General features: G+C 34.6%; 1 protein-coding gene across 1 annotated transcript; it reads right to left on the minus strand.

Moving 5' to 3' along the window:
* Positions 1 to 2,013: 2,013 nt before the first annotated feature.
* zgc:109965 (Nicalin-1-like) lies at positions 2,014 to 10,532 on the minus strand. Its single transcript, XM_043222175.1, is given in 17 exon segments — positions 2,014 to 2,396; positions 2,569 to 2,647; positions 3,031 to 3,084; positions 3,350 to 3,522; positions 3,671 to 3,709; positions 3,827 to 3,914; positions 4,396 to 4,574; positions 4,673 to 4,812; positions 5,318 to 5,406; positions 5,551 to 5,654; positions 6,790 to 6,867; positions 6,980 to 7,077; positions 7,691 to 7,835; positions 8,020 to 8,210; positions 9,322 to 9,485; positions 10,424 to 10,493; positions 10,496 to 10,532. Coding segments are annotated over 17 exon segments (1,785 nt in total). The 3' UTR covers positions 2,014 to 2,339.
* Positions 10,533 to 11,761: the final 1,229 nt, after the last annotated feature.

Genomic DNA, 11,761 nt, shown 5'->3' on the forward strand with positions numbered 1-11,761 from the left:
TGTCGCTGACTTTGAGATCAAACAAAAGGTTCAAATCACATTTGAAACTGCAGTACACACAAAGCAATCGTATGTGATGTCATTCTGGTGTTCTGGTCCTGTTTTGTATTACACGCTCCAGCGAGGAGAGAAAAAGGGAGCTGGCAACTGGATAATCAGCATAGACATCCGTCTGTCACCAGGATTGAGTCGCCCCAGGTTTCATTCCCCCCTTAGCCAGTGATCAATAATTCAAGCATTAGATCCTGTGTGTCTTTTGTGGCCCCTGTTCAGCGGGGCCTGACTGAGAGTTAAACAGCTGAGGTGAGATCTGTTTGTTTACTAGAAATTACCTGGAATATGTATACACATACATATACATATATATATACACATACATATATAAATATCTCATATTTAAATTAAATCATCAAGGCAAAATTTCATCATAAAACACAATAGTAATCCTAAAATGTGACAATTTAAAAAAGCTGTTTTCTAATTTAACTTAATTTAAAATGTAATTAAAATTTTAACTAACTAAAAATTAACTAATTTTAATTTAATTTCAAATTTATTCATGTTTTAATAAGCAGAATTTTCTTTTGCAGCGATTCAGTGTATTATCTTTCTGAAAAGATTATTTAAATATGCTGATTTGGTTTTCAAGAAAAACAATCAAAACATTGTGCTGCTAAATATTTTAATGTAAAATGTGATGAAAGTTAATTCATTCATTCATTAATTAGTAACACAAAAATTCAGGAATCCTTGATCGTTCAAAAGAATGACATTTGTGCAAAATAAAAATCTTTCGCAACCTTACTTTTATCCGTACTGCGAATTAAATGTGTATTTGCTGAATACGAATATTAATTTTGTTTAAAAAGAAAAACACACACATTGTTAAAATTACTTTGTTGATCTTTGAGTTGTCTGCATTCAAGAATACAAGTAAATGTCCCTTTTTTGTAAATAAATCTACAGCCATAACTTCCGAATGCTAATGTTCAGACATTAAACTCCACAGCAGAATATAAATATATGATACATTAAGGGACTTTGCTCTTGTAATCGTACCTACAATATTCTGGAGGACAGTAATGAATGACTAATCCTGTATGAATGAAAGGAGTTCTTCATTCATAAGAGATAATCAAGAGAGTCATCATTTAACTGAGCATTTGGCACTTATCCACAGGAACTGTCAGCACCACAAAATATCCTCCGTGGCCGTGCCAGCACAAGTAAATCAAATATCCCATCAGCGGCCTATTATGCACAGGACAGCTTTCAGGTTACTCACATAGTCCCACAGGGAAAAATGCTCCATACATAATTAATGACACAAAATGGGTCTGAAGGGCGGTTTCTGTCAAGTTCTACTTTTTTAATAATCGCTCACATTGAGAAATAACCTATGGGTGCTGTCAGAATGAGAGTACAAACAACTGACAAAAGCATCACAATAATCCACGAGTAATCAATACCACTGCAATCCATCAAAATGTGCTGAGCCATAAATCATAATAGAATCCACCTACATATTTGTTTTGGACTGATTTTGCTTCCACACAGTGCCTGATCTGGAGAACACAATATTATGAATAATAAATGATCGTTTATTACAAACTCAGATTTGTACTTCACGAGGCATTAATTGATGGGCTGGAGTCATATGGATTACTTGTGGATTGTTGTGACATTTCTATCAGCTGTTTGGACTCACATTCTGACGGCACCCATTCACTGCAAAGGATCTAATGAGCAAGTGACGGAATGTTACATTTCTCCAAATCTGTTCTGATTAAAAAAACAAACAAATGTACATATTGGCAACTTGATGAATTTTCCATTTTTTGTGAACCATTCCTTTAACAAAACAGTCACTATATACTATATACTATATACTATACTACTCTTTTTTTCTTATAGGTGTTCAGTAACATTAATTCCACTACATATAGTTGACCCAGTCCTGCTCACTCTTACTTGGGGTCAGGTTCCTTTTTTAAGTGACTCATAACTTATCCATGAGTTCCGTCCTACTCCCAACATATCATATTTGCGTCTAATTTAGTCTCTTTGCCTTCATTGACCAAAGTGTAAACATACAGTAAAGTTCAAAAAGGATTTCCGATTGATGAATGAGCAAAGTAGCCAAAAAAAAGAGAGAAGCAATCATTAATGTAAAAAAGGAAATCAAACGTAAACAGAAGATACTGCAAAGGAATTATAAAACACAAGGTAGCCACTTTAAATTTTAGATTTGAATTCCAAAGGTTTTCACAGGCATTACATTGACTGCGCTGTAGACGTTTCTGTGCACTGGATATTTGATGTGTCTGCTTTACTCCAGTTTATTGGTGCTTGGATTTCAAGGTTGCTTTCAGTTTCACGTAGACATTTCCAAAGTTCTGCAAGCAAAAATAAATGATTAATATAAATTAACCAAGCTATCCACATTAAAGAAATATGGGATTACAGATTCTGATACTGATAGACTTTCAATTCCAACCTAAGCAGGTATAATGAGCATGCTGACCCCTAGCTCTCTAATTAGTTTGGTATACATTACCCACAGCTCACCTGGATTGCATAATAAACTATTCCAAGGTATCCAGCTATACAGCCACCCAAAAACAGGTCAAAGGCGGCAGGTTTCACCCTAAAAAAACAAAGTAGTCAAATAAAAATTGATAAAAGAAAAATATTAAGCTCAATAACACTAATTAAAAAAGAGAAAAAACACTATAACAGAGAAAAAAACTTCTAATATAAAACTTATATACAAAGTTAATACACTGAATGTATAAAATGAATGTAGAAAATACAAAAACGAAAGCAAACAAAGGAAGATACAATGGAAAAAATAAAAAAATAATAGAACAATAACAACGGAACAATTATATCTTTTTGAATGCCCAATTTCATTTGGAAATGCAGCATATTGCAAGTGTAAAAAGGGTTTTTAATGCTGTTTCAAGATGACCTTCAAACCATCTTCTCAAAGTCTTCTCAAGTCTCAAAACAGCAGCTGAGAAGACTCACCTGTACATCATCATTGGTTGCTTCATTTGATCAAAAAATGTGATTTCAGGATCCCTAGAAAAGTCAGACAAAACAGGTTTAATATGTCTGGATCTCTGTGCGTGTGAGTTTGTTCGAGTGGGTGTGGGTTTGTAGTTCTGCTGTTTTCAGAACGTTTGTTGGTAAACATTGTTTGAACTTTCGCTAGAGGAGAGGCAGAAATGAATCCTGGCCCTGTGAATTTATGCGTATTTGAAATCTGCATCTGTAAACCTGCTACAGAAGTCTTTTGAAGACTGGCTTCAGGCTATTGATGAGGTGAAATATTTTGGCCGCGTACCTTCGGTCCGGGTGGAACGTGTGTCTGTGGACCTGCTGTAGATAGTGTTTGAACTCTTGCTCCAGGCTGCTGATCAAGAGCGTGTGTTCTGGCTCTCGGTCCATCAGCTGAACGGCTCGTGGAACAGACGTTATCATGGACATCAATGCAGACAAACGGCTGTCTTGAATATCCTGCATAGCAAATAATCAAACGTTTAAGGTCAGTCTTTTATTTTTTTAAAGAAATAAGCACTTTTATTTAACAAGGATACATTAAATTGATCAAAAGTAGCACTTTTTTTAAGCCGGATAAAATACAACAAGCAGAAAAAAATATTACCAAGCTGCCCTTGAAAACCTGCATGTCCTTAGCAGACCCCTACAGAAAAAAATGTATTCATGAAAAGTGCTAACAAAGACGAAAGTGGTCTGTGTGTGCTTCAAGGTTAACGTGAACGCTTACAATTGGCCGAGACACTCCAAATGTTTGCCTCACCTTGTCTGAAAGATTGTACATGAATCTTGCCAAGGACTCAGCAACAATAACAGTGTTCCGCTTGATTTTTCTGATATCCACCTGTGCCCTTAATATGCAGAAATAAGTCCAATGAGAAGCTGTGCGTCTATCATTTAAAAGGCATTCTGAAATGTCAGCTATGACAGAGATGCATTGGACACTTGTTTTCAAAGGTTAAAGACATTTTAAAGGTCTAGAAGGGGATTTGTTATTAAATGGCACTGAAAAGTATACATATAAGCTGACAGATATCACTACATTTGTTATAAAATGTGACTGTAGACCACATTTTGAATCTGTTCAGCCAATCAGAAGATTTTGAGGCTCTATCCACCAGTCAGTTCTTTTACACATTCAAAAGGCATCCATTCATTTTAAAGTTAAAGCAGATTATTTAATTTTACGCCATATTCAGCTTCAAGCAGGTTTCAGTTGTTAATTTATCATGTAAGAATATTATTTTTATATCTGAGCAGGATGGAGTGGCTAATTCATTGACTACATTTGACAGAAGAACTTAAAAAAACAATTGGTTAGATTCTTCTCACATGGTGTCCAGTATTGATCCTCTTAGCTCTGATTTAGGATTCTCAATGTGCGACAGAGTGAATCCTGGGATACGTTTCATTCCGTAGCGCTCATGCTCCCAAGCCAAGGTGGCCTCCTGCAGGTTGATCTTCTTATGGACAATTCCAAATCTCACCCAGGGGAACCTGGCAGAGATGATCTGAAAACACAGAAAATATACAAATGTTTCAACTGACAATCAACATTTAAGTGCAGAACAGTATTTTCATTGAATATCGACCAAATATCGATCCTAACCTGCTCCAGCTGTTGAATGAAACTGTACTGAGGTGTTCCAGGCTTGGGTGGCCGTGAAACATGTAAGAAAAGCTCGTCTCCAGTACCAAGAGAGTCCAGACATAGAACAAACGCCACGTTGTCATGCAAAAGGCTAGATTCTGCAAAGAGAGATCCAACTTTGCTGGTTTTATTGTATTTGAAGGCATTGGAAGTTATTGGAAGTCAATGGTGACCCAAAACAGCCTGGTTACAAACTTTCTTCAAAATATCTTCCTTTGTGTTTGGCAGAACAAAGAAATTCATACAGGTTTGGAACTACTTGAAGTGAGTGAATAATGACAGAATTAAAATTTTTGGTTGAGCTATTCCTTTTAAAGGTTATTGCACACTGAGTCAGAAGGGTTTTTTTTTCCATATTCGTCATCCTTTTCCATCAGAATGCTTGTTACAGATGCAGGGAAAAAAATCTAACCTGATCCCAATTATTTTAATGCCGGATAAAACGTTTTGGAGGCAGTGTGTGTTTGACAACGTGATTGATACAACATGAGGTCATATGTATTTTTTACCATTTATTTTTTAAATATCAGTGTGCAATGACCTTTAGACAATGTTTTAACTTTGGAAGTGAAATATATGTCAAGAATACATTAACTCATGCACCTGCATGGTCCATATTTTCCTCCAGCCAACGCTTCGTGCCCAGGAAATTATATTTACCACCACCAGTCAGGGAGAATAAAAGATGGTACCTAAAAAATGTTGATAAAAAAACAAAAGTGAATTCTTATGATAAATATGAATCAGGTAATACAAGCTATTGTGTTATGTTGCCCATTTTAAAATCATTTTCCCAACACAAACATTTTAGCTGATAAACTACAGAAAGAACTAACGGAGCCTGGCTTCGTGGGTCGCTGTAGAGGTGATGAAAAAGTCGAACCAGCTCGAGAAGAGAGGTGATACCACTGCCATTAGAGTCTGCACCATATGCCAGCCACTAAACACACACACAGATCACTCAAAAACCACACAATACTAAACACATACAATCTCGTAATACATGCCAAAATGGAAAAAAGCTAAACCCTCTCATGCATTTTAAGAATGAAAATATTAAGTAACCCTATTCTCGAGTATTCTTTGGAAGAGATAGCTCAAGTTTTAGCAATACACTAAGCATACAGTCAAGTGCATTGTTTGACTTTATGAATGGATGTGATCTGCCAGGTGGTGACTGTAAAAGTCATTATTACCTTGATTTTACCATCTGAACCCGTAAAACACAGTGGTAATAAATTGCTCTGCTGTGATTACAAGATTACCGCAGTATCATTACTGGTACTTAAATCAGAAGTACTGGATTTAAGCATACTGAAAATTACATTACACATGGGAATCATATGGAATTCAATTATCCAGATTCCAATTAAAGAGTAATTGGACTAGACTAGTCGTGCTGCATGGATATGATTCAATAAAAAAAAATGAGTCTCATTCATTTGGTTGAGATTCACTAAAAAGAACAGATTCATTTGCTTTGGATACGGACTGTATCGGCTGAGCTCTATGTAATACTATGCTATCCAAAAAAAAAGCGGCTCGTAAGAGTCATTAGAACAAACTTTAGTTGCAAATGATACTACATTACACTGATAATGCATATTGATAATGATAATTGAACCAGCTCATACAACTGAATTTGTTCAGTAATGTTTTTTGATTCATTAAAAAGAGCTGACTCATTCTTTAGGGAATCGGACGGGTTGGTTTGCATGTTGTTGATTTACAGAAATGTCATGAAAGTCTTTCAATCAGGTATACAATACTGTACATTTCACACTGAATGAAGCTTTGGCGGTACTGAATTACAACTGTCAGTTCCCACTAAATTCAATACAATTTTCACTGCTGGCGCTTTGAGAGGCCGTCAATGTGAATATGTTAATTCCTGACCAAGGTGTTTGAAAAGGTCAGTTCCGGCATTAAGTGAACCATGCCAATTGACAACATGCATTAATCATTCCGAACAATGTTTGGGTGGAGTGTAATGTATTATATGTGACCATCTAGTTGATCTCCCTCTGTGTGTGTGTGTGTGTGTGTGTGTGTGGACATTAATGAGGGTGACTTACAGGAGCAAGACCAAACGAGTCATAATGGGCCGTAATTACAATGGTGGGTGGGTCTTCTCCAGCTCCAGGAAGTACTCCCTTTAAATAGACCAATAAATCGACTTGATTGACAGGTTTAATTACAGCCCAACACTATTACGTTGTACCGAAAAGAATAGAGTTGCTGTGTGTGGGTAGCTGTCATTCTCACCTCTAAAGTAATGATGGTGGTATCAGTAATAGGCTTGACGGGGGAGTTGTTGCTTACTAATATTTGGAAGGCAGTGGTGGTGATGATACTACGGAGAACTGAGAAAAAAAGTTGATTCACATGACTTCAAATTTACAGTAAATATGTTAAGATTATTATAGAACTTGATACACTCCTAAAAGATAATGGCCTAATATTTATGTACATATATAATTTATGCATACACCATTTTCATTTGGATTTTTTAAATCTAACCAATAAACTAAAACAAAACACAATAACCATATACATTGGTCAAATACACAATAACCATATTTATATATTTATCAACATTAACATATTTAAATAAAATCATAAAATAAAGTTTATTATTGCAAAGGTAAATCTCTTTCCTTGTATGTATGCCTGAAAATTTGTTACAATAGTGCAATTTAAATTTAAATGCATGAATCTTAATTTAGGCATAAATATTTAGTTAGCATTGGTGTTTAATTAATAATGGTTTTATTGTATTAGGTAAGTCATTTACTCTCATGCACCAACAATGGCATTTTTTCTTATTATTTTGTTTAATTTTATGTTGTATTTTATCTAAAAAATGTCCATTTATATATACAAACAGTATATACAGTAGTATATATATATATATATATATATATATATATATATGTATATTTAATGACTGCTGGTACCCTGCAGTGTCCCCCTCACCTCTCACTAGAACAGAAGCAGACTTAGTTGCTGCAGCCTGAGTGACTTCTTCATACATAAAGAGAAGCTGGTCGTCCTCTGGGACCACATATACAGGCATAAGGGTCTCCTTCTGCAGGACCTGAGATTCAGCCGCCATAAAGCCCTAGAGACCAAAAATTCATTCTCTGACCTTTAGCTTACCAAGGGGAATTGAGAGGCATCTAATGTGCGCTACTGCCTTTCGTTGATCACAAATAACCCACAGTTACCTACAGGAAGAAACAATGAATCAGCAGCTATACATCAAACGTAATTGTGCATAACTGCCAGAGATGTTCCTGAATGACCTGCACAATATCCTCTGGTACTGAAGAGATGTTTTGGGGTAGCAGTAATAAAACCGCAGCTGCATTCTGATTTTTGGCCTCTAGGTAGCGCTCCGTGGAGAAATCAGACAGCTTCATGATCACACACCGGCGAGTCAGACTTGTATCCACAGCCGCCCGTGCTTCTGCCACCACAATAGCTCCACGGCAACCTGAGGGTCAAAGGTCAGAGTCTAAATATCATGGTCACCTTTGCACAGATACAATGAAATTAGTGTGTGTCCTTTTCAGTTGCGTTCTTGATTCAATCTGTAAATTTGATTTCCAATTGGGTGGTTTTCATGTCTTGCTAAATCAGAGGTGTGTCATCTTTTTAAAAATCTAAGCCCCTGCTGAATTCAGAACCACATACTACTCTTACTATTTTTATTTTACTTTATGTTTCTAAGAGAGGAATATTATTAAAACATAATGTTTGAAATAGCGTACTTATTGCCTCTTTCCCACAATGCATTGTGTTTGACTTGTTCTTCTATTTTTAGTCACCAGTTCTGCATTGATTTTATCCAAAATACAGTAAAAAAGCAATGTTATGATATATTATTACAATATAAATAAACAATTGCTTTTATCATTTTAATATACTTTTTTTATTTAGCAGATATTACTCCAGTCTAATGTACTGACCTGATTCTCACATATTAGTACTTTTATTTTTTCTATTATTAATGTTAAAAACATTTTCTAGAAAGTAAAAAAAAAATTGAAATCTTTTGTACCATTACAAACATTATTGCTATCCTTGCTGAACAAAAGCAATAACAAAAAATGTACAAAAAATATATGTTTTACTGTATTTTTGAGGGCATTGATTAAATAAGGATCAGGGATTTTTTATTCAGAAAATAAATAATGAATTATTCAAAACTTTTGACTGTTAGTTAATTTTTTCACAAAATGGGATTAAAAACAAAAGATTTTTCCATTCACTTTTTATTCTTCTCATAAGTATTATTGAAAAGGTATACAAATAAAATAGCAAATAATGTGTTGTTGTAAATACAACAAGATATATTTATAATTATTTCAACATTTTTAGAATTGGCCTAAAAATAACCTAAAAATGTCATAATTCATAATTTACCTTTCATGTCATTCTAAAGCTGTATGACTTTTCTCTTCTGTGCAAGATAAACAGAATTTTTGAAAAATATTCCAGTGCATTTTGTCTATACTCAATAGGCACCAACATGTTTTGTTTGTTCAGTCCTCCTTTTGAGGTCTGAATATGAGAATATTTATGTGTGGACTGTGGTGTTTTACCATGTTTGTCCTGATGTAAATTGTACTGCTGCATCCTGTATGCGTTGAACTCATAGGAGGATGCAGCTGGCAGGGCAGACGCATGCAGGAGGTGCACTGACACCAGCAGAAGTGCCGCCACTTTTGAGGTTCGAAGACTCATGCTGACACCCCACATTGGAGTCCTTAAAAAGACGGTTATGTAAAATACAAGATGGATTATTAAAAACAACTATAAGGGTGTGAACCAACGGACGCTTCTGAGTGTCCATACGCACATATATCATTTTATATATAGACCGCTTGACTGAACTTTAGCATGTACGGTAAAACATGAACTTAACTGCGACACAATGTTTTAGAATATCACAACTTGTTTTTAATTGGCAGTTTCTGACCTACATAATAATCAGACATAATGAAATATTAACATTTTCATTCAAATGAACTATTATCTTACATTAATGCCATAAATAGCTTCAACACAAATGTGACCTTGGACCACAAAATCAGCCTTAAGCAATTTGTATTGTTGCATTTAAATGCATCTATTTCTTTTATTCCAAAAATCACTAGGATATTACGTAAAGATCATGTTCTGTAAGAATATTTTGTTCATTTTATACTGTAAATATATCAAAATCTAATTTTTAGTTTAGATTAGTAATATGCATTGCTAAGAACTTTTTTGGAAAAATGATTTTCCTCAATACCTTTTTTTTTTGGCACCCTCAGATTCCAGATTTTAAAATAGTTGTATCTATTTAATCCATTTGGCATATCCAAACAAATACATCAATAAAAAGCATTTATTCAATATAACGTATAAATTCCGATATATTCAAATAATTCGCCCATATGGCTGGCTTTGTGTTACAACAAGTTAAGGGTTAGAAGCATTTTTAAGTAAGTCTAAGTTTTTTTTAATCATGGGAATATGGACACAATGCAATGAGCAATAACAGTAATTGCTGAGTATCGGCTGAAATCGTAGCACTTCACATCAATACGCTAATTATATTCAGATTTGCTGCCATATTTCAAATGCAATTAAACGTAGAATAGATGTAATGAGATATAATAGCAGTACTAGGCCCTAGTTTGAGACTCACCCGAAGTCCACGTTAGATTTTTTTCTAAAGCGATCCGTCTTGTGCTCTGAGCAGGATGTGATGTCCGAAGCGTGGCCGGGGCAGACTTAGAGAGGCCTGCAGGTAAGCCTAGTGCACCATCTGGCCCAGACGGGATAAAGCCAGGCTAATCAGTCCTCTCCTCCAATCCCATACAACCTACAACACTTCCACACCCCGCTTTCCAATTGTTACTATTTCCCGCTTTAATTTGTTGAAGTCTATTCCTTAAAATGAGAAAAAATATGGTTGAATAATGGTTAAATAAAATAAAATTTTACTCATTCTTCCTATAATATATTACTCACGTCACCATCAATTGGGAAATAAATGTGTGACCAAAATATCCAAACTATTAGATATTTTGCCTTCAGAGTAGCTGGCTGCTTTTTCTTCACCATCTACTTTAATTCACCTATTTTAAAGAAATTTGTAAAATGATAAAATAAAATAAAATACCATTTTATTTCATAAACATTTTTTAAAGAAATTTATAAAATTATAAAATAAAATTTTATTTCATAAACATTTTTAAAGAAATGTGTAAAATGATAAAATAAAATAAATAATTCTTAATACAATTTATTTATAATTTTTTCTGGTTATTTGTAAAATAATAACAGTATAAAAAAAATTAAATGCTTCAAATAAACACCATTTTATTTCATAAACATTATTTTTCATAATTACGTTTCTTTTCTTCTGATAGCATGCATACGCATAATAATACGCAGGACAAGGTTGTTGCAATTGTAATTTCAGATGTATTTACTGATATGATTCACTACACAGAACAACAAACATTATTAAATACTGCTATGGAAACTGTTCATGTCTTTACAATCATATTTATCGACAGGGAGGGAGGGGTATAAACCAAACCAAAACAAAAAATCCTGTATATCTGTGTATATCTTGTATATCAATAAATTAAAAACATACCACCGACAATAAATAGCATGACCCATTGTATAGCTTGACTTAAGGCATACTCTACTTCAGTGTAGTAACAGAAAGTGAATTAAGCGTAACACACAACGGAGTGTTTATCTCGAACCAAATAACCGAAGCACAGACACAGGGGACGACAGACGTCTTCATTCATCATTCGTCTGTAAAGCAGCATGAGAGCCACCAAATTCTCCATCTACTGTACATATCTATGGTTAAGTCTACTGAACAGCCATTCTGTAGGTTAACTATTGCTACGCTAAAGGCTATACCACTGAAACATGGCCATATGGACATTTTCCCAAGTGGAATAAATTAACAATTAGATTGGCAAATGAAAACATTTGTGTAATGCTCGTGCTGGTGTCAACGACACCACA

Source organism: Puntigrus tetrazona, chromosome 21 (genome assembly GCF_018831695.1).
Source record: "Puntigrus tetrazona isolate hp1 chromosome 21, ASM1883169v1, whole genome shotgun sequence".
Lineage (NCBI taxonomy): Eukaryota > Metazoa > Chordata > Actinopteri > Cypriniformes > Cyprinidae > Puntigrus > Puntigrus tetrazona.